General features: G+C 40.6%; 1 protein-coding gene across 1 annotated transcript; it reads right to left on the minus strand.

The window, feature by feature from the left end:
* Positions 1 to 436: 436 nt before the first annotated feature.
* On the minus strand, positions 437 to 24,012 carry igf2r (insulin-like growth factor 2 receptor). Its single transcript, XM_079475266.1, is given in 49 exon segments — positions 437 to 2,299; positions 2,405 to 2,474; positions 2,574 to 2,720; positions 2,804 to 2,823; positions 2,825 to 2,991; positions 3,162 to 3,309; positions 3,311 to 3,347; positions 4,653 to 4,799; positions 5,017 to 5,134; positions 5,209 to 5,348; positions 5,435 to 5,672; positions 5,846 to 5,998; positions 6,125 to 6,317; positions 7,150 to 7,308; positions 7,400 to 7,549; positions 7,659 to 7,871; positions 7,973 to 8,235; positions 8,397 to 8,528; positions 9,252 to 9,378; positions 10,190 to 10,386; positions 10,719 to 10,852; positions 11,469 to 11,572; positions 11,669 to 11,799; positions 12,166 to 12,369; positions 12,451 to 12,538; positions 12,621 to 12,796; positions 12,883 to 13,026; positions 13,253 to 13,426; positions 13,855 to 14,029; positions 14,254 to 14,355; positions 14,439 to 14,540; positions 14,717 to 14,896; positions 15,024 to 15,183; positions 15,978 to 16,093; positions 16,245 to 16,422; positions 16,511 to 16,661; positions 16,737 to 17,024; positions 17,586 to 17,726; positions 17,890 to 18,045; positions 18,176 to 18,279; positions 18,362 to 18,548; positions 18,653 to 18,812; positions 18,922 to 19,024; positions 19,335 to 19,446; positions 19,608 to 19,740; positions 19,963 to 20,061; positions 20,999 to 21,117; positions 23,308 to 23,447; positions 23,781 to 24,012. Coding segments are annotated over 49 exon segments (7,392 nt in total). The 5' UTR covers positions 23,915 to 24,012; the 3' UTR covers positions 437 to 1,921.
* Positions 24,013 to 24,513: the final 501 nt, after the last annotated feature.

Below are 24,513 nucleotides of genomic sequence, written 5' to 3' on the forward strand. Positions count from 1 at the left end.
AGTTTTTTTTATTATTTTACAATGTTGACATTGTTTTCAATAAATACTGCAATAATATTGTTATCATAATTTCTTTCGTCCACAATAATAGCGTACTTGCATTGCGACAGTCTGTAAGAGCAAAACCATTATGGGAACTCTGAAACATTTTTTTATTTAAACCCCAAATCTTAGGATTTAGGCTGGCGTGATAGAATTTCACACACTGTTATCATGGCCAAAAGTAATCACAATCACAATATCTATCAAAATGTTTTCAATAAAAAACGAATAATTACATTTATCTTTAATTTGGATTATTTGCGTCATCTCACGTCATCCCACAAATCAGCTGCCAGTTGGTTCTGTGAATAATTTTCTGTAAACTCAACAGAGCCGTAAATGATTCTCCCGTTTATACGGTGAAGCCACAAATACAAAAATCACAAAAAGAATTCATGCTGAGGAGCCAATCGTTTTATTCAAACTAAATGCCATATCTCAGCACAGCCTTATAAAATATCAAAATCAAATGCTGTAAAACATGACAAAAACCTCTCAAATCAGAAAAAAGCATGAGTCTCAGAGACAAAAACGTTTTTTAGATGTTTTTAGAGAATTGTACCATATGATAACCTATACAGCAGTTGCAGACATTTTCATTTAATACAAGAGAGAACCCCCCAAGACCAATACATACTTTCAAGTGTACCGTTGACCTTCAACTCTAAAGGACGGATAAAATCCAAAGTGCAAAAGACCCTCATGCTGTACCTTGACAGAACGTTCTCAGAAGCAGTGTACAAACACAAAACTTGTGTGGTTATATTTGGCAACCAAATATATATGTGAAGAATACACTGATGGGTGAAAATACAAGCCTTCTCATCCTTCAAAAGACAACCTGAGTAATGCATGTTGAGTGAATAAACGTCTCAAACCTTTTTTTGGCAAATCATTTTCGGAGAGCCTTCAACGCCCGCCGACTGACTCTTGCGAAAGTTACACATCTTTCTCTGCATGTTAAAACTGATTCACTATAAACTTAACAAAACATTCAGCAAATAAAATACACATTTGTCTGCGTAAATAAAAGCCAGATAATAATGACATAATGCGGTGATAAAATGACTCTTCATGGAAATGCAAAAATGCTTGAGAAGCATCTCCTATCCTGCATTTAAAGGGATGCATTTTCTTTTCATAGGCACAGTTATTTTTATTCAAGAAAAACAACTAGACAATAAAGTAAAACAAATTCGAACTTACTACCACAAACATTTCCCTTCAATTGTGCCGAGAAATGGTGATGGTAAAGGAACGTGCAATGCCATTTCTTACAGTCATGCTTTAAGCAAAGGGGGTCAAACCATTGCAAAAGACACGGATGATTTTCTTTAGACAAAGGTTCGCGTAAAGAACGCGTCAGTGCAGAACACAAATGAAGAACGTGACGATTTGTGGATTTGTGATGCGAATATGAACTTGCAAAGTGAATCGATCTCCTCTTGGTGCTACAAGGCTCAAGATATGTGAAATACTGCTTCAGATTGTGTATACAAACGTCTTCATCTTGCCACACTCAAAATCTGAGAAAACAGTGTATTTGTCCAGTGAGCTGGTGAAAAAAAAAAAAAAAAAACAGTTCCCAAAAACCTTAAATAACTATAAAAAAATCCCCATAGTTCATTTCTGTACCTTTACAGGAGACCAAATGAATTCACATTTTTACAACTCTGTACATCATTCATCTCAACCAACAGAAAAACAAACACATCTTAACAATTAAATGACAAAGACGAGGTTTTGTCAGGAAGGCATTGACACTATTTCGTAGACGAATCAACCATCTGCTTTTGATAAATAGATTTCCCTTTACAAATAAAGCAACCGAACGCATGGTGGCAGACATTGAAAAGTTAAGTCGGGCCGCTCGGCGCCCTCAGACTTTCAGTAGATCCTCATCGCTGTCATCAGGGTCTGGCTGTGGTTTCCTCTGGTTTCTACCGCTGCGTTTCTTCTTGTTCCTGCTCATCGTGTCATCCAGCAGTCCCACCAGGTCTTCGTCGCTCTCCGCTTTGAGCAAAGCCGACTGCAGGCGTGAGGAAGACAGAGACGAATGCTGGGCCACTCGGACCCCTGGGACCGTGAGCAACTCGTCTTCGCTGTCCTGCTCATCTAGGGAGAAGGAATGCAGAGCGTCGGCGCTCACCGGTTTGGTGGTGATGTGTCCGTTCTGCTGCGGCTCCCGCGTGGGGGTCTCCGTTTCTTCCATCAGCCATTCCATTTCATCTTCGCCTCCGTCTTCATCCAAGTTTACCTAAAGAGAGAGAGAGAGATGAAGAACGATGAATTGGGAGTTTGTCTGATACACAAACATGCACATATCAATTTTTTTCACAAAAAAAACAAGATGAAGCTTCACCCTGGAATATTTGTAAGACACTGGATTTCCCTTCTTGCAGCAGCTGGACACTTTCTGAATAACATATTGCCTGTATAACATTAAAAGAATCAAATTATGATACATATGCAAGAAACTGGAAGTACTTCTTGCTTTATAAATAACAAGTAAAGCGAACATATCGCATCACCTTCTGTCCCGTTTGTGCAATAGCAGAACAAGCAAACAGATTGTGAGCACAATCAGCATTAAACTAAGCACCGCCCCCAAAGCCTGACTCCTGCCAGACAAGCCGACATTCTCCTCCCCTCCGTCATTAATGTGCTGATCCGTGGAGCTGGATGAACGGACCAACATCACTGTTAGCAGAATAAGTCAAATGTATGCTGAAAACATATGTCAGGCTTCGGCGATACTCACAAAAAGTCACAAACGGTGGAGGGTGTGCCAAACAAACAGATATTGGCAACCGTCCGTCTCCAGCAGGAATTCTGGGATACCCTCTCCTGCTGTACGGCTGCAGTGGAACAGTATGGTCGAGGACACCGTCTTGGTTTGGTCACGGCCACATTTGGATTCAGATGGCACCAGGACATCAAGATTTCCACCTGATATCAAAAATATCCGGTCACGTCTAGATCATGTGCACATCGTCGCTGCCAAACCTCGAGTATTAGCATCGGCAAGATCATGGCTTTCTAAACGTTCTATACGTCACTCAACTTAAAAATGCCATACAAGGAATTTCAACGTTGAAGATTAAAAGAGTTCCTCGTACCTTTAATATAATACTTTGCTTTGTTGGAGGAACCGATTTTTCTGCGGTAGCTGTCATTAATCTTCACCTGACAGATATTGGCACCGAGGCACTTTGAAATGGAGCCGTCTGTGATCCCTGACAGCTGGATGTGGTAGATATAACGGTCCTCCGTTGGGCCGAATGTCTCCTGTGGCGTTGTGGAAACTGGGAAAGATAACAATGGCATAATTTAGCTCAACTAAACTGACTGGTTCCTGTTAAACCAGCTTAGTTTAAAAGAACCCACAAAGGGACAATTTTGTACTTTTCTGCAATTAAATGAGAATAAAACTGAGATTATAGTTTTCAGTATAAATGGCCATGTTGGGAACCTGGGTGTCATTTTTGACACAGAACTTTGCTTTGACCGACAAATAAATGCTGTCGTGAAATCATCCTTTTATCAGTTAAGGAAGTTGTCCAAGCTGAAATCTATTCTTTCCAGAAAAGATCTAGAATCTGTTGTTCATGCTTTTATTTCTACGAGGTTGGACTATTGTAATGCCCTATACCTGGGTTTGAATGCATCTCTCATAGCTCGCCTTCAGTATGTTCAAAATGCCGCTGCTAGGCTTCTAACTGGCACTAAGAAGAGGGATCACATAACACCTGTGTTAATTGCTTTACACTGGCTTCCAGTGTTATATAGGCTGGATTATAAGGTCCTGATCATTGTGTATAAGGCCTTACATCAACAGGCTCCTGATTACATCAAAGCTATGTTGAGCCCATACAAAGCTTCTCGCTCTTTGAGAGCAAATGATCATATGTTGTTGTCTGTTCCACGAACTCGGTTGAGGAGTGGAGATCGTGCTTTCTCCGTGGCAGCTCCTTTGCTATGGAACGGGCTACTGTTGTCTCTGAAATCGGCTTCCTCCTTGGGTAGTTTTAAAGGACTTACCATTTTTCTAAGGCATTTGCTGTATGATTGGTATGTTGTCCCTAGTTATTGCCTCTGCTATTTCTGTACTTCTATTTTTAGCTTGATGTGTTTTATGATTCTACTTTTTATGACTTATATAATGAATTTTATCATGTGAAGCACTTTGGTCCATTGTTATGGTGTTGAAAGTGCTATACAAATAAATTTTGATTGATTGATTGATTGACAATTCACCGCAAAATCATCAGTCAAAAGTCATTATTTATTCTCTCATGTCTTTCCAAACTTGCGTGAGTTTCTTTCTTCTCGAGAACACAAAAGAAGATAGTTTAAAGAACATTAATAACCAAACAACACTGATCCTTATTGACTTCCATTGCATATAATATCTTCTTTTGTGTTCCACAGAAAAATGACATGTGGGTGAATTAATGATGTTAGAATTGACGTTTTTGGGTAAACTTTATCTCCAAGTACATTCAGTGTCCAAAATACTTGGTTTGGTGTATGTTTTCATTACACAATATGGGATCATTTGACCTCTGACCCCTGTAGAAGCACTAGATTAATGAGACAGATAGACACACCGATAATACAGAGCACCCAGGCTGAACGTGGCTCCTGTTTCGGGTACTTTGATGGTTCCGTTGACCATCTCCACCTCCTCTTGCTTCACCGCACAAGCGGCACGGGTCTCCCACTCCACCCAAAACTCACACGCTGCGTTATCCTCCCTAAAACATACACAGATGCACAAATGAAACCAATGCATTTCACTCACTTCTGAACTTTTTTGACAGATCTTACTTTTTGTATGTAACTTTTTTTAGTCTCAATTGGTAAACTCGTATAGACTCGAGGCCGAGTCTGGCTTTTATCATTTCAAGAAAGTGGTCATATCTATTTCCTGCTGTGTTTTTATTTATACATCAAAAGGTTCATCAGACTCACCGCAGTAATTTGGGACGGCCCACTGTGCTCCCACACTTCAGCAGTATGATCGTTTTGGCTGGCCGACGACTTCTGCACACATCGTCTCCCATGGAATAATTCACAAGAATCCTTCCGTCTGGAGAGGAAACGAGCCGGCTTGACATCACCAACAAAACCGCAAATAGGTAGGAAGACAAAAAAAACACTTACCGGTAATGGTCTCCATCGTCTGTGTGTACACGCGACCCAGAGTCTCGATTTTCCCGCTGCGATGCTTGCGACACACGGCAGCATCCTCCGGGCAGCCCGGAAGACCACCCTGAATCGACTGGCACAGATTAAAATACCACCTGTACAATAAAACAGAGTTTCTCACATTTGAATTTTCACCAAGGCTACACAGTTTTTCCGAAGACAAAGAAAACATGACGCTTACGAATCATCATTATGGCTGAATTTCCACGGCTCGGTGAGAGAGGAGAGGGTCCGCAGGTCGTACGTCTGGTGTTTTCCGGCCAGCTTGCACTCCATCTTCTTCGGTGGGCACACCACATTCGTCCTCCACTTGAAGGTGGCCGAACAACCCTTGGTTTCGTTCATCAGCTGCGGTGTCCCACGGCCCGCCGTTCGCTCACACGAAAACAAAATAGACGACTGCCTCTTTCCTCTCTGTGCTGTTACGAACATACAAGCACCGCGATTTGTCAGATGGTTCGTTTAAACTATTTTAAATCTTCTGTTTTGTGGCTTTAAGTGTTGAAATGCTTTTTAGGGTCACTGGACATGTCTTATTGAATTAAATATAATAATTTAAATCATAAAAACAGCTTGTGACAGAGGTTCCTACCATCAGAACAGAATCCCCATTTCTTATCGCTGTCGTAGTCACTTGTTATGGAACACCACTTCTTGCCATCTGTTCTCCCCTCAGTAGTGCACTCAGTATAAGACTTGTTCATTAATTTAAAGGGGAAGGCGCACACCTCATCTTTATCAGTCACTGTAAGATAAAACATTTTTTCTTTTGTTCAAATAGATGTTTTCCAAATAACGGCATCTTAAATATAGCTTTTTAAATAGTCGGCACACTTGATTTTGAAATAAAGTAGTTGTGTGTTTGTTTGACCTTGCGGGCAAGGATCTCCGCCGCTGTACTGCATCATCACCACCTGCTCTTCACTCCTGTAGCTCATGTGCTTTAATTTGCTGTTCCCATACGAAGCCGCTGAGCCGCTGGAGATCAGACACACCGCGCTGTCCTTACATGCTTTGTCCGTCACAGCGCCACATACGTTGATCTTGTAAGAACTTTCAGGAACCTGAACATAGAAAAACAGAAGCAGAACAGAGCATGAGGTGTGTTCTCCTTACCAGTTACGATCATACAATGACGATTGGTTTGTAGAAAGTGAATACAAGTAGATCAAATGGATTGGGTATTGCTTTGGCCAAACTAAAATGTGAATGTATCTAGACACTTTTAAGCAATACAACAGTAAAATCTGTACATGTATTTTTATGTAATAGCCTTGATTTTTATCACAGTTTTCATGTGTCTTGTCATGCTGTCAAGTCTTTCACATTGCTGTTGGATGACTGCGACTCCTGAGGTTTGATTTTGTTGTAATTCCACAGACCCTGGACTGAAATGACCACAACACATCAAGAAATGCTGAATATCTAAAAACTAGGAATGGTCTCTTAATGTTTTTCGCCGCTGTATGTTATACATTACACTTGCTTGACAGTGCCACCCAAATATGAGTATTCCCTCATAATGAACTCTTCCCTTTGTCATTGGAACACACATTTATAATAATATATTAAAATGCCAACAAGTTAACTTTGAATGGGACTAAAATCTAAAAAAAATCACATACATGCATTACAAAGTAAGACTATGTGACTATATTTTACAAAACGTGAAAGAAAACGACGAATAATTAGAGCAAAACAAACACATTTATCAATATTTAACAGTAGCTTCAAATCTCATTGGTTCTTGTGATAAAATATTATACGACAACGTGTCAGAAAACACAAGATAAGGTGGCATAAAATGTGTTTATATATTAAGTTGAAGTTAATATAGCTGGTGTAAATTACTCAGAATTGTACTTCCTTAAAGGTTTCATCCAAAGATTTCATTACCTGAACAGCACCTGACAGCGTCGAGAGGTCAAAGCTGTACCGCAAATTGGAGACGGAAAGGCTACAGCCACGTCGAGTGACGACTTCGGGACACACCACAGGAGTGGCCCACTCGAAAACATACATACACTCCTGAGCCCGAATCATCTGAGGAGAGCCCTACACGCAGAAAACAAACACTTACAGACACCGCAGAAAAAAAAACATCAGGAACCAGTTTAGTTCATCGCTTCACGACACACAGACTTACCAGCTCTGCACCTTCCTGACAGGTGAAAATGATTTTAGAGGAATAGTTGGAGGTGGGGTCAGAGGGGCAGACGGTTGTGCTGTTGAATGTGATGGTGACCTCTTCACTTTCCTTGTTGTACTGAGGAGAGGATGTGATTCGCCCGATATCCTGCAGACGGATAGAAAAACAAACCATGACTGATTAATACAGTGGGTTTTATTGTTTCAACAGCTTTAATATTTAACAGTGCATAAAGAACCATCTGACGTTTACTCACAACTGGGTCTCCATCAACAGGGTCCATACATACGGCGGCCCCTGGTGGACAGTTGACCCCCGGGATGGGGTTAAGGGGCTGGCAGATGTTGATGTAGAAATCGGGAGACTTTCCTCTGTCCACATCATCATCTATCGCTGTATAGTAACCAGTGAGATGTATCAGAGGACTCAGGTCAAACTGGTTGGTGCCGTTCCAAACCGAGCATTTCACCTGCACAGGCAATCCTTTTAATGGTGATGGTTTCTCAAAGCCACATCTGAAAATGTTTGCGTGCCTTAAACGTGTTTCAAAGCATTGCATGACCCCATTACCTGTCGTTCGCAGACCAGCGGGGTGTGCCAGGAGAAGAAATGAGTGCATGTGTTGTCATCCGAGAACACCAGCACGGGAACATCGGTGCCTCCTCCCTCCGACTTGCAGACGAAGCTGAAGATGCTCTTGTGTTTGAGGGACGGGTTGGCGGCACACACGTCTCCGCTCTCGTAGATGAGCTCCACCACCTGATCCCTATACACCAGCTTCCTGGAGGCTTTTCCAGCACTCGTTGCTGTCTGTGTGTCCTTGATGCACACACCTGAAGCAAATATCAATGGCTTTACATTACCACAGATCTGAATCGTAGCTCAAGGGTCAACCGTAGCTCGTGGTACAAAAACACAACTATAGTCAACTATTTCAGTAAACCCAGTCAATCCCATGATCCAATGCAATAACAAGCATACAACATGAAGTCACCTGTTCCTGAAGCACATCCGGCGTTCAGTAGCTCTCCACAGACGTTTAATCTGAACATCTTCCTGTCGGCAGAAGGATCATAGACTGTATATCCTCCATCTCGATTAAGGCCGTTCAGATCGAACAGGTGACCTGCGGAGACCAGAGTCTGCGGTTCGTGTCAGAAGTTCAGAACCAATACAGCAACAAATATTGTAAAGCCAATGTGGCAGTGAATGTTCTTAAATGATAGTCAATGTGTGTTTTTTTACGATAAAGCGCTATTGTCAACCTTTATTGTTAAAAAAAAGTTAAACGTGAACGTTTGGATGGGTTTTAATAACAAACAGCATATTTTTTCTTTATGCCAGTCTGCCCTAGATACAACTTTTATCTGCATATTGTTAATATTTATTTATATAAAGTTAACATTTGTTATATAGTCATGTTTGTCTGGAACGATTTGCGTTTTGGATAATAAGAGCAAGTTCAGCACAATGTTGGATTTAGCAAGTACCCTATATATGCTATACATGCTACATACCAGGGGTTTTAAAAACGTGTTAAATTTGCATGAATTTCTAAAAGAGAGACCCCTGCGTGTGTCTGATATATGAGAAATAATATAAGCATCTAAAATAGATGTGTAAAGTGTTTGTAAAGCTTGTCTGCTACGCCACTGCCCATATAACCAAAATGGCATGATCCCCATTGCATAACCACTATGCGAAGATTCGACTGTGACATTGGTAGTCGAATCAGGCTCCTCCTATCGAGGTATCGAATCTTCGACTGTTCGGGGTCACCCCTAGTGCTTTGCTAAGATCACTCAGCAGTCATGTGTGATCGTGCATGTAGCGTGACTGTCTGACTCACCCGTGGCTGGATTGGTCACTTTACAGTCTCCATGTACAGTGCTGTTAAGAGGACAGGCTGCAGAGGTGAACCACATGAAATTATACACACAATCCTCCGGCGGTCCGTTCAGAGTGGGTTCAGAATCCTGACAGTGAGATAGACATATACAGTAATTTGTCTTTTTTGTGCAAGACCCTTTTTATTCTACGATTTTTCATTGAAATGTAACTTTCTGCCAATATAAAATAACTCTTGATTTGTGTTGGCGCAACACATAATGCATTGGTGGGAGGAAATATATTGACCAATAGTATCACAGTGTAATAGGTTTTACTTTTGCACATTACAAGAGTTAGATGTATATAATAGAAATAAAAGTGTCAAATGAACATATTAGTATGGTTAGAAGTAAGGTTATTTTAGTTTACTAAAATACTGACCAAATAAATATTGGAAAAACTTAACTAAAGGAAAAATAGAAAGTTTAAAGCACTTAAATTATAATAATAAACAAAAACTCAAATAAAGATTAAATCTTGTTTAGCAACATAAAATTTGTTATAATTATTATAAAATGACAAAAGCATATACCAAAGCTGCTTAAACTAAAATAACAAAAATAAAAGCTTATTAAAAATAGTTATAGAACTAAATAAAACTATAACTCTGGTTGGAGGAATGTATAAGGAATTTTGCAATATATTTATCACAATATAAAGGGCAAGGATTGATATTGCATCATATACATTTTGAACATGAAAATACACATTTTGTGGCTAAAAACTTAAAGTTCAATTTGCTTTTCATATCACTGCTATGGTGCTCGACTCGACATCTGTTCTAAAAACTGTGGACAGTTTTTCAGCACTTGCGCATCATACATGAGAACATCATTTTTCATTAGGGCCGAAAAGAGCAATCATAACACGAGAAGTTTTTAACTTGTATCTACGAACCACTTTGTCTGGGTCGCAGCTGAATCTAATGATGGTGGTTCCGTTTCTCTTGCCGTCTGCGCAGGCTTTTCCGTTTGTGTACTTCAGGACCAGAAAGTTTTCATCCAACTGTGGACCCGTCTCTGCCTCCCCCAGACTCACATACTTGTCTCCATCTTTCAGACAGGCAGCTGCGCTGGACGGGCAGCTCCACAAACCTGAGACCAATCACAGAGCAGACATACAACTTGACAGTTCTGGATGCGAACGGGTCAAATAAGATGCTTGAGCTTTGCTTATATGTTATGAAATTGGTAATTCTGCCCTTAAATGCTGATTTATTCCAAACCTGTATACACTTCTTCTGCAGAACATGAAAGATCATTTGAAGAATTTTGGTACAAAATGGTCACCTGAGACATTTCTCACATTATATTCCTTTGTCTTCCACAGAAGACAAAAATCATGTTTTGAACAAGACGATGATGAATAATGGACAGCACTCTTTTTTAGGAGGTGAACTACAGCAACATAAAAAGCTACAGCTCACCAGTCTGTGGCACCAGAGACTTGCACACGTTGATATAATATCGCTGTGTCGGATTGGTCCCCTCAGGCACGACCATCCAATTAGATTTGTGCAGGGCCAATGAGGATAAATCATAAGAGTGTCCATTTCCATCACTGCCAAAAACAGAAATTGAGCGTTACACAAGATTCAGAAAGCAGGGCTCCAGACTGGGACTAAACATGTTTTTGAGATGGCGGCGAAAGCGTTTTTTAATCAAGTACTCGTGCACTTTTATCTCCGTTCTCAATCAATACTCCCATTTTCCCTACTTTAGCTACACAATAAAGCTCAGCTCATCATTGACAAGTTTACAGACACAACGTGAGCGCATTACTACCATTTGCTGTGACGGATTTTTGGAGCCCGAGGACGAACGATTTGATATAGGAGACTTTTAAAACAAAACTAACCCAGGAGGAGTGGTTTTGCGCTGTTCAAATTCATTTGCAATATACTATAAACAATAAAATATATACTTTTTTAATACAAAATGACATTCACATTCTCTGTTGGTCCAAATGAATTCAGTCCTTATTTGGTCTGGTGTATTCAGAGTTTAAATAGTCTCTTTACTGAGCCCATAAAGCGTCTCTGTAAGCTCGGCCTCAGAACCAAACCAAACCTACAGTGAAAAAAGCTACAGTGCTCCTAGTAAAAAAAGGTTAGTCTTGAGCCCTTGAAAAGTTACGTCGCGTTTTGGGAGACAACAAATAAGAAGCATGTTCTCACTTGAATGAACAGGTTGTGGTTTTGAACGAAGGGCAGGCCAAAGCAGTGTGCCAGTCAAACAGATACGTGCAGTCGGCCGTCTCTCGGATAAACTCTGGCATCCCCTGATGAGAAAAGATACAGGATATGATTCATGTAAGAACTGTTTAAACTAGTCCAAATTCTGATTCAATGGCTAAGGGGATTCTTTGGGAGCTCACAGGATTCTTGCTGTGGTCGCAGGAGAAGAGAATGGCCGTGGATCGCTCGTAGACCTTGTGACAGGTTTCTCCGTGTGTGTAGTTTATCATGATGATCCCGTCATCGAAGGTGAGGTTTTGATTTGCCAGCCCTGCAAATAACAAAACATGAAACGTCACAAGTTTTCAGACAATCTGTTTCTGAGCCTTAAAGTGATGGTTCAGCCCAAAATGAAAATGGTGTCATCATTTATTCGCCCTCAGGTCATTACTAACCTGTGTGATTTTCTTTCCTCAGCAAAACACAATAGAAGATATTTGGAAGAATGTCAGTAACTAAACAACACTGGACACCATTGACTTCAATTGTACGGACACAAAACCACAGAGATATTTCTCAAATGATCTTCTTTTGTGTTTCACAGATGAAAGACGTGAGAGTGAATAAATGATGACACAATTTTCCTCATCTATAATATTTAACATATCAGTCTTATAGTGACACTCAAAAAACTCACCTGTAATTCTGTGTTTTTGCCCTTCTACCTGACAGGAGGACACAAGTTTATCGGCGCCATGCGGGCAGACATGGCTTTTAATTGGTCCGCATACTGCTAAATGATAGTCATAATTCAAACCCGTCACTTCATAGTCCTGTCCAGCCAGTGGCGTCAGATTGTACTCATAACCACTCTTCGGGTCCTTGACTTTACAGTTATCACCTGTGAGGGGATAAAACATAGTCAGAGCCAATGAGAAAAGATCTGTATATGGTCATTGAGCTGATTGGTTGTTCATTCTACCTTGCACTTTTCTGATCGGACAGGCCTCTGATGTTCTCCAGATGAACACATATTCACAGCCGTCTATGCGATCAAACATGGGCGCACCCTATTACACAAAATGGTGTCCTAAATACTGCACATGTATTAACAAAAATGCACCAGTGTTATTTGTCTGTCCACATGCTTACGGGACTATCGTCACACTGGAAGATGATTCGGGTGGAGTAACGCCCCGAGCTGCACTTGTCGCCATTCTGATACACGATGATGATGGAGCCGTCCTCAGCAGCCTGCAGGCTCGACTGCACGTATCCCAGATTCCTTCCTGTGCCGTTGATCTGACCACACGCTCCTATCGCACCAACTGGCAAAAATAATTGTGTATCACGTAGCCAGTCATAACAGAGGATGAAACAGGAAGTGACATCATGAAGCCCTGCAGTCACTCACCAGCACAGCCCTTAATGCGAGGCAGCGGTTTGCACACGTTGATATAAAACTTCTGAGACCTTGCTTGATCTGAGGTGTCCAGAGGAACATAATACTTGCCGTCCAGACTGAGGTCACCTAGGTCATACTCTCTACCTTGTGAATCTGGAAAAGCAAGATCAAAAAAGCAAGAGGTTTCAACTGTTCAGCAGCTTAAAATGGAAAAAAACAATCAACTCCAGCCAACAATCAGACTTTACATAAGAAAGAATGAATATTAGCCAAAATCTGTAGCAGTATTTTGTATTTTAAAGCTCTCGCAAATCTTCATTTTGCACTGGAGGATAAATGACACTTTATTTTGGGTGCACTTTTAAACATATAGCTTTACCTGTGACTTGGCAGTCCACAGGGGCGGGCTCACATGCCAGAGCGGTGGACATCTCAAAGAAGACGTTGTGCGTTACATGTGTATTTGTTCCCAGCTCTTCGTGAATAAACCGCAGAGATGCCTTGGCAGCATTTTGGTCACACACAAAATTAATAATGAAGGTGTTTTCAGTGCCTACAGCAGACAGAGAAAACAATGCACATCAATAAGCATATAACAGACAACAAAATATATCACAACATTTAGGTTATATAAACATATCATCGCTGTCTGTCTCATATCTTCATGTGTTGTGATTGAGAACTTTATTTTATCATTACCGCATCATTATCACTAGCAAAAATACAACAAAAGCACACACATCAACTTGAAAAGGTTGCTCGACCAAAACAAATCTTATTAAAAATACAATTAAATTATAGTTTTTTTTATCTTTGGAGCTCCGGTGTGCATCACCATTATCATAAGCGTTTTTCCGTTTTGGAGAGATAATATAAATAGAGCAATAATATATTGCATGTCGGTATGGTTTAAGTTATGTGATGTTATATGTTGTGTTATCAGTTATGCATGTAAAACATACAACACAACTCAAAACGCACCTGTCTGTATGTCCAAAACCCCTTTATACGTGAGAGTGAGAGAGCCATCGGTGGAGAACTGAAAAGATTGTTCGACCCCAACCGGACTCACAGGTTTCCCTTCTTCTATCTCACATCCGGCCACAGGTTTCCCATCAGTGCTTCCACACTTATCCAAAGTGCTACAGATGTTCACCTACAGAAGACACGATGGTTTATGACTCTTACTGTTCAGTTTAAAGTTAAAAAAATCCAGAAGAAAATGTTAAGATGTGAGTTCCCTCAGGAATTTAAAGTGGGGTTTTAATTTCTGAGCAAAAAACCCTGAAAACTTGCTAACTATTTGAAATTTCCACTGCACTTGGACACACTAAATATTCAATCAAGATGGCCCACAGAACAATAAAAAGTGCTTCATACTACAAAGTCTTTTCCATGTGCAGTGACGCTGTATCCTTCTTTGGAGGCCAGGGACTGAAGGTTGAATTCAAAACCAGTGTTGGGATCTTTCACGGAGCAGGTCTGTCCATGAACATGTGAAAAAATGAAGTTAAGCATTGAAGGAACAAATTGTTCTTGACTGCATGAAAGACATGAAGGTTAACCTGGTTGGTGTCCACAACCGTTGAGATGGCGCAGGCTGCTTCGGTCTCCCAAACAAAATCAACAAGGCATTTCTGTTTCCCTTCAAATCGCAGGCCGGATCGCTAAAAACAAAAACACAAAACACACTGCACTCAGCATTCTGCACACATTATAAAGACGTGTCACATACACAAATGTCATCCATCTATTTACTGATAATAACATTTTACCGCCTGATGCTTCAATTAAACAGTAAATTCACAAGTGTTTGTATACATTGATTTGAAAAGGCTCATACCGTTGACCCTTTCGAGCAGACAAAGTGTATGCGTGTGGTGTACGTGCTCATCACGCCGTCTGCCGCCACACATGCCGAGCCGTTCGTGTAAGTCAACATTAGCTGGTTCTCTTCCACAATCACCAGCCCTTGATTGGCAACACCAAAATTACTGACCTCCACCTTCTCAGACAGGCCTTCCTGCACCAGCAACATACACACATTTGTTATGACATCACTAAACTTTGTTATTAGATGATTATGCAGTTGTGCAAACAGTGAAGTTTATCTCCAAAAATGAAGGAACTTGGATCCTGAAACAGCAAACCTTGTCAGTCTCAAATTTCATCTTGCAAACGGAAGCTTTCCTGTCGCAGCCGGGCACGGCTTTGAGCGGCCGGCACACATTGATGTAGTATTTCTTCAGCATGTTGGGGTCAGAGGTGTCCATGACCTGCCAGTTCCTGCCCCCATTAGACACGGACAAACTGCGAAGTGACAAATGACATGTTCAGTACAGACAACGGCAGAATATATATGCGCTACAAGGTTATAATAGTTTCAAACATTTCTGTTCATTGAAATCAAAGCAACTATGGGTCTTAATAGGATTTCAACAACTAAATAAAAAGTAGAAATATCGCTAGTTAATAAGTTTAAATTGAGGCACTAAAATGATCAAATGAAAATAAATTAACTAAACTAACATCTAAAACGTAAACTGAAATAAAAATAAATCCAACTTGTACAGGAAAACTAAAAATACAATGACAAGAGCACAATAAAATTGTTCAAAAGTTAAACTACAAAGTGCCTCAGAACTGTTTGCTGTCCTACATTTTTCTAAATATCTTCTATTGTGTTCAACAGAACAAAGACGTTTATGAAGCGATTTCTCCCACTACGGTAGTCAATTGTGGCCGAGAACTGTTTGGTTACAAGCATCTTACATTTACGCATTTGGCAGACGCTTTTATCCAAAGCAATTTACATTGCATTGCATTATACATTTGTTTCTGACTATGTGCAATCCCCTGGGATCAAACCCATGACCTTGGCATTGCTAGCGCCATAACCACTGATCGTACTATTGCTCTTGTATGACTTATTGCTTCCTGAACTCTTTATAAGTCGCTTTGTTCAAAATCTGTATAAATTATTTAGCAGAGGCTTTTATCCAATTTAAGGGGTGTAAAATGAAGACGGAATAGTCAATTCTAGGTGAACTGTTCCTTTAAAAAATATCTAAGGCTAAACAATATTTTCAGAAAAACAAGCTTACCTGGACAGGTCATACTGCTGAAGTGTGTTTGGATCCGTCACAACACACTCGTGCGGTCTTTCCGGACAGGCGTAGGATGTGTACCACTTGAAGCTGTATGTGTTCTCGTCTTCATCCTAAAGTATGACAAGACAAAAGCCATGAAGAAACAATAGCTGAAGGTGTGCAAGGAACTGAGGTCATAACAAAAACAATTCTTTAACGCTTACAAGCGATTTACCGGTGTACACTCTGTCAGCACAAACAATAACAGAGCAGGTGACGTACCTGAAACTCGGGTTTGCCTTGGCCGGCCCCTCTGTCACAGAGGAAAGAGATGTGTGTGGTACGCTGCGTGTGCTGCTGGTCGTTGTACTGAGAGCCATTTTTGTAGGTCAGCTGGATCAGTCCGTCATAGTACGAAAGTTTGGAGTTAAACTCACCGAGATTCCAGGAGCTCAGCCCACTGTAGAGACACAATGACAGATGGTCCGTGGTTTAAAAAGAGGAAACCAGTACAAAAGGAAACCAGTACACACGCAGGATGAACTTGCCTCTGGTCCACCTGACAAGCTCCAGCAGTTTCAGGACACTTGGCAGCCTTCACGCCGCCACAGACGTTGATCAAGTAATCATACTTTCCGCTGGACACGTTGTAATAACTTTCGCTCGGTTTCCGCAGGGGCGATAAATCAAACAAAAGTCCTGCAAACAAACTTGAGAATGTTTAAAAATCCTTAAACATGCATGGGTCAAGGTTCGACTGGATTAATCGCGTACCTGCTTTCGGGTCTTCCACCCTGCAGTTGTCTCCTTGTGTTCTGGAGAGGACGCAGGCCGAGGCGGTGAACCACTCAAACTCATAGGTGCATCTGTCACTGGACATGCTCCTCAAGACGGGAGCGCTCTCGACATCTCCCGGCTTACACTTCAGAGTGATGATGGTTTTAATCTTCATGTTCAGCCTGCACACGTCTCCGTCTGTGTATATGAGGCGGATATCGTCACCTTCCGATGCTTTTTTGGGAGAAGTGAGAAATTTTCCCAAACTCACATGTTTCCCATTTCCTGAGAGAGAAGAATCGAGTTAGAATGTTTTTGAAAGAAACATTTTTTTTATTCATTACATAATAAACATGTTTGTAATGCATAAACAGAACAAATACTGAAGAAAACATCCAACAATTTTTGTTACAACATGATACCTATAGTTACATTTGTGTTACAAAAAAAAAGAAATCAAGGAATGAGAAAGGGGCCATTCACATTTAGCATCCAAGACAGCGCTGAAAATGCGAGCCGCACTGCTTTCTTATTTTTTCAAACATGCTTGGGAGCTAGCTTGCGCTCTCCTGGCGTCTGCCAAGCAACAATGGGCTGTACTTGCCGTGAAGATGAGGAGGTTATCCGCTAAAAATCTTCTGCAATAACTAAAAGGATCATCTGTGTCTCCATCTTCACTGAGCTTTTCTATGCTGTTCCAGAAAAGCTGAAGCTGATTAGTTCATGTCACATGACCTGCAGTGCGCTTGCGGCATTCTGAATCGGAAATATAACAAACTTGCGCACCCAAAAGACGCAAAATGTGAATGGCCCCTTGGTGACCTTAAACGTTTGAACGGTACTGACCTACTGCACATATTGCGGCATCCTCAGGACACGAGTTTGTCGCCTCGTCCATTATAATTTTATGGCAAACGTTGATGTAAAATCTTTTTTTATCAGTCTCTTCTGCTTCAACAGCCTCCCAGTTATGAGATCCACTCGATTCTAGAAAAACACCCACACAGAAAATTTGGCAGACATACATTAAAACCCACAAACATTAACATTTCAGAAGAATAAGTCACAGGACATCATCTATTTTACTTCGGAAGAAATGTGTGTCTCTGTTCAGATCCGTACAAGAGATCATTCCTCAGTTTAAACAGACCTGGGAAGCGTGTTAGAAGCGAGAGGTCGTAGCGCTTCTTTTGGTCTGTGACTCCACACAGCAGGTCTTCCTTCTCCTTAACGCACGCGTACTCCGTCTGCCAGTCAAAATAATACGTGCAGTCTGACTCTCCAGTGAATTCCGGCTGGCCGTTCCCTGAAAACCACAAATCTGGTGTCAGTGCGGAAAATGTACAGAAAACCAAACGTCTGACATCACAATGCGTTCCTTCCTTTTCAATTCTTTAAAGCAGGTTTAAAACAGAATCACCATGAGCGTCACTCACCAGCAGTTGCATTGCACTCAAAGTTAATGATGGTCATGCGCTGAAATCCAGTGCCACATATGCTGCCATCCGGATAGATCAGCGTGAGGTCTCCATCTGAATACCTACAGACACCGGAAAAGTGTTAAGTGTAAACCTGAGACAGAAAGACCTTTGAAAGGATTGAAAACATGAGCTAAGATCAACCTCAGCGTTTGGTTCTGGTATCTCCCAGCGATCTTCTTCGCGCTGCCCGATTCTTTCACTTGACATGACGACACGTACCCCTTCCCATAATCACATTGACCAGCACTGGTCTCTCCGCACACGTTCAGATAGAAGAAGTACGTGTCCTTGCCACTTTCGGCCTTTGCCATATATGGTTGATCTAAAGCTACAGAAAGTGACATAAATAACATGAGCAACCATTAGTGTATCGTCATAAATAACACATTCGTGGTGAATCTGCTGATGTGTAACTCAGCTGAGTAAACTCACAGGTGTGTGTCAGGTGAGTGAGGTCGATGGCGATGTCGTGCTGAACGCTGGTCAGTTTGCAGTCGTGACTCTCCAGGTAATCTCTGTGGCAGGCGTACTCGGTCACCCACTCGATCTCATACCGACAGTTTGAGTTGCTTATCATCTTAGGGTTACTTCCCTGAGAAACCAGTTAGATCAACGGCAAGCACATGACATCAAAAACAACACGGCAAAGCACACATTCAATATTCGTCTTTAGTCTGAACTAAATTGTGTCAAATTCTTACCGCTTGCCTTGTTGAGGGACAAATTAATGTTATAGTCACTGCCGGACTGTGGCCCTCACAGAAGTCTGGAGGATCTTTGACTCCCTCGTACCGCAATCTGAGTCTGAAACAGAGAAGACAGGAGACTGAAAGTCATTGGTGGGGAAGTTGGAAGAGAGCTTGGGTACAGTTGGGTCTCTGGCTTAGGAACTGTGAGGTTGAATGTCAATTTTTGATTTGCAGGGACAAGAAAAAAATAGTTCACCCTTATGAAAGACACTCAATAGGATAATTCAATACATGGGACTGTATTAAAGCAACTATTTCTAAACCCGCTGTGTAGTCCAAACATAAAATATGACATGAAATGGCTTATGCGTAAATAAATGAATATCATGTTTGGGTAGAATAATATATTGCAAAATATCACATACTTGTCATTGGAGAGCAGCTCCAGCTGTTGGAGCGGCTGACCCATGTCAAAAGATCCTTTGCTGGAGGTGTGACAGGCGGCGGATCCTTCAGGACATCGGCTTCCATCTCGGTCTGGACGGAAATATTCAAGCTTTTTAGTAAATAAACATGGCTGACTTATCATTGCTTTCAGAAGATTTGCGTAATTTAAATACGAATCTGAACGAGGACTTTATGTAAATAAAACAAATGTTTGTTACTGATATAAAAAAAGGAAATGGAACGAATCCTACTTAGACTTCTGCATATATTAATGTAGAAATCAACGTCATCGTCCGGGTCGTCGACCAGATAACCGTCCTTGAGTTTGATGAGAGGATTGAGGTCGTGTTTCTTCCCATCAGAATCGAAGACATAACAGGGGACCTTAAAAATAAAATGACACGAAAACACATGGACTGGTGGGTAAACAAGGCACATTTTACTGTGAATTTGGACATTCGAGGTTTTGGAAGGACAGTGATGATTTACAGGTTGTTGTAAAACTTTCACCGTGAGATATACAGAATAATTAATGTCTTTGAATAAGAGCAACACAACAAAGTCAGACTTTTCCAGATGCTCTCATGTCTCATCACCTCCACCCACCTCTTTATGTGGTTTGAATTTGTCTCTTCTGCAGGCGGCATACGTCCTCCATTCAAAGTAATGCACACACTCTGAAACGGTGACAAACTCTGGCGTGCCCTTTGTTCAAAACATGAAACAGATTTCATTATTGACGTATCAAAATACCGTCCAAACACCCTAAATTATAAAGTTATTAGACTACATTATTGAATACGATTGCATGCAGCACCAAACAATTCAACTTCCTGTTTGTCTGTGGTTACACACATTTCACATGATCTTGTCTTATTGCTCAGATTGCAAACCATTTTAGCTAGGTTCCTTGGTTAGTCTATAATATATGTGAACTAACTTTAAATCTTTTAGCTTATGTGACAGATGTAAAAAAAACATTGCTGAACTTTGCGTCTCTGAGCACATACATAATGCAGCTGCCATTAAAGGGTAAGTTCACCTCAAAATCTTAATTGTTTTATTTTTTCCCCTCCCACATGACGTTAAACATGACCTCCCAGCTTAAAACATGTTTAACATGGTGGGTAAAGGTGAGTAAAAGATTTTGAGGTGAACTTTTCCATTAGGATGAATGACAATGCTGATGTCCTTCTCAAGTATTAAACTTTGCTTATTTTGATGTAGCAATTTCCAATGAAAAAGAAAGGGTGGGACACCAATGGCCCCGGCCCTTTTTAAAATCGCCAGTAGTGTTTATCTTACCTCAGCCTGGAATCTGATGGTGAAGCTGAAGCGCAGATAAATGATGTCACATAAATCATCGCCCCATATTGGAGGACGTCGAAAGACAAGATTTTATCTTCTAAATACAAATTGAGCTACATATTCTAAAGGTAAAAACTTCCCTTTTGATTTAGTGGGTACTTTAAAGACCACCGTGAATAAAACACATCTATGTGTCCATCCTCATGTAAGCCAAACATGGGAAATACGGTCTCAACAGTGTAATATTTTCTTCCATTTACTGTATGCGGATTCTTCTTGCTCAGCAGGAATCTGAAAGGAAACAAACGTGCAGGTGCCGCTGAGGAAATCTCACCATGGTTTTGCCGCATTGAAAAGTGATGCTAGTCTGAACGGGACTGCTCTTGCTGTCGCATTTCTTCGTGCTGTTGAAATCGAGGACGGCGGCCGAGACCTTCTGTAAGGAGAGCTCACCTATGGGGATTAAAAGAGTCTTGTTTGGTTTCTGTCATACCTTGGTAAATGTTCTGAATTAAACCGGTAACATTATACCATATTACACAATTTCGGCTTAAAATGCAAGTGAAAGCTGGAAGTGTAAACTGACACACTATTGGACACAGTTACAGGAGATATCACTGTTGGAATACAAGAACAGAAACTAAACTACTGGAGATCTCTTGTTGCTGTGTAACTCGCATATCTAAATCATTTGGCAAAGTATGCCAAAGGGCCAAACGACTAATGTTATATATTAAAGCATGTGATAGTGTACGGCTGGAAGTTTATAGGTCACAATTTCTAGAAGTACAGAATCCATGAGAACACACAGCAGGAGAGCATGACCTACTAAAACGAAACACAGTGTCAACTGGTCAAGAGAACATTCCTCAAGAGAACATTCGACATGTCATGTTTTTACTAAAACTATGTTTGGAAATTGTATACCACTGCTTTCTTTAGGCAACATACAACGATAAATGCTAAAACTATAAAAAGTTGAGTTCAATGCATCATATTGTGTCATTTAGTGAGTGGCATAAAGTATTAAGTTTGTTTAAAAAATCTTAATAATAACTACTGTTTATATAATAACAAATGTTTATAATTGTCATGTCACAGGTAAAAATCTAAACGTTTAGTTTAATAACATTTGGTATTTTTCATTAGAGTTTACCAAAGCTCTTTAAGCTAAATAATAAACGTACAGAAATGTCCATTATTGTCATATTCAACTACATCACCTGCTGCTTGATAGCTGTGACCTACTTACAGCAAAAAACAAATATACTGCCGCAGTAACACAAGATAACACCAGGACAAGCATGTATACACACTATATACCCAAACTGAACCTATGCAAATGCCATGAAGAACGAGAAAAATGTCTGACTCAATACACAACAACAAGAATCACACGTCAGGCTGTCAGCCAAGACATGTGAGGCGGAAACACTGGTTCAACTACAATGAATACAGCTATGACACCGTCGGAACAACATGAAGCAGTTATAAATAGACACTTCATATATCTTCTGCGTAATAAGCTTCGGCCTGCACTTTAGATTAAATAAAAACTATAAAACCATTTTAAAACAATCTCTGCATGTATTGTAAGCGTGAAACACACAGCCTGAGAAAACAGGGACATGATATTTATGTTGTTTGCAAACTTTTTATACGGTCACATGACATGCCATGAAACAGTCTCAGTGTTTGCCCTGTCATGTAAAGCTACAGATAACACAATCACACTCTGTGCTGCTATTGGTCAGGGTGTTTAGTTGAGGTTCAGGTTCTTGTCATACAGAGGTCAGCTGACAAACAATAAGAACAAACAGAAGTCAAAACTTCTTGCTTTTTCCAACTAAAAGGGTTGACATACTAAACCTAAACCAAAAAGAGACTCATTTAACTGTGATAATAACAAGAATGAATATGATGAAAATACATCCCGATTACATTTCGCCACAAAAAAACAACAAAAAAAAGAGAGAGGAGAAATAAACTATATGGAGAAAATGGTATGCATAAAAGAAAATAAAGAACTACATATGTTCTATTATTATCGGAAGTCATTCTTATTAGCATTATAAAACTCAAGTAAAATAAATTCATACACTATGATGCACTAGAGATGTAAAGAGGTGAACAATTCAAGTGAACACGTTTATCACGGTATTATTGTATATATTATTATATTTTATTCTGAATGTCAATACTCCCGATTTACTCTCCTGCCATAAATGAACAAAACCCACGTTTCATGTTGAATCTACGTTAAACTCTTGATGCTGGACAGGGTTTTTCAAGGCCCGCACGGTATAATGGAATAAAAATATGCCACGGTAAAACTAACCGATGGACGTTATCCTCCCGGTAAACCATTAAACCGGCAATCGGTACATCCCTACACACTACACTAATAAATCAATAAAAAACATGTCTTTGGGGAATTTATTCTTTAGCTATGATTTCACCACAATCAATTTAGGTACTCATTAACCAACAACAAAAAACAATCACAATACATACAAACTTTATTTATGAAAGAAACATTGCTAAATTAAAGATGCAAGTCACACAAAAGCCAAAAAGGGACCAGAGGTACACCCTGGTAACGCTTTGGGTCTGTTTTACGCATCCCTCACACATTGCACTCACCCACTGACTCTTTCAGGCCACTCTTTTGGTTTTGAGCACAAACCGCCGTGTCTTTTCCACATTCTGTATCTGGTGAAGATTCACAAAGCTTCAGTGTGTAACTCACATTGCTGTCCTGGTCAACGGCCTCCCATTTGTAACTTCAAGAGAAAACACACACACACACACCTTATGTGATATTTTGCATTCATTCCTAAGGCAGTGTAATGGTTTATAACATGCATATAGATAAAGGCTGTAAGATACCTGCCGACCTTAAACAAAGCATACCCACCAACTCTCGTCTCATGTTGACATGCATTTATACACCACGGCTAGCTAGCAGTAACTAGTTCCCAAATTGTGCAATAGCAACGATACGCTTTGTTACGTCAGATATAAAGGTACACGATTTTGTTTCCTAGCAAGCACATGCTAATGCTATACGTAAGAACGAACAACACTAGCAGCAGTGTTTGTTTATTAGCTCTCACCTGCACAGATCATTGTACCACGGGCTGTCATCCGGTGCTGCTGAACGGACACACTGAAGCAATATCAACGCACATATAACAGTAGAACACATATGGCGGAAAAGGGCCGAATTACAAATACGTACACGACCCATAATTTACATCGGAAAATAAATTAGTTCGCACGGACCGACATGATACAGCAGTACGTCTGATTACTAATCACTACCGTGTAGCAGGAACCACTCGCGGTCACATGACGAGACGGCGCGTGGTTTGGATTACGTGGTGGGTTTGTCGAGGACATGGGCGGGGCTTGGCGGCCGGCGTTTGAAATCACTGTTTTATTCGCGAAATATTAAACAGAACCTTTTGGGGAAATAAAATGCTTTTTAATAATACTGTTCACATTTAAATAGTTGCGATGTTCAACCGCCGTAGCCGCCATGCGCCCCCTTGTGGAAGAATTCTTTCCTGTATCAGCAGTTACTGTAGTGATATTTTCTGTTCGGTATTTGACAATATGTTAAAAATGTCTAAACAACGTCTCTTATGAAAACTACAATATATTTACAATACAACTAAACGCCCTCGAAGCTAAAAACTCAGGCTGAAAAACCCTTAAGTCCAATTTTGGGTGCTTGTAGACGCTTACTGTATGTCAGGATGGCCGAGCGGTCTAAGGCGCTGCGTTCAGGTCGCAGTCTCCTCTGGAGGCGTGGGTTCGAATCCCACTTCTGACAACAACCTTTTT

This window comes from Barbatula barbatula, assembly GCF_947034865.1.
Source record: "Barbatula barbatula genome assembly, chromosome: 15".
In the NCBI taxonomy this organism is placed as follows: Eukaryota; Metazoa; Chordata; class Actinopteri; order Cypriniformes; family Nemacheilidae; genus Barbatula; species Barbatula barbatula.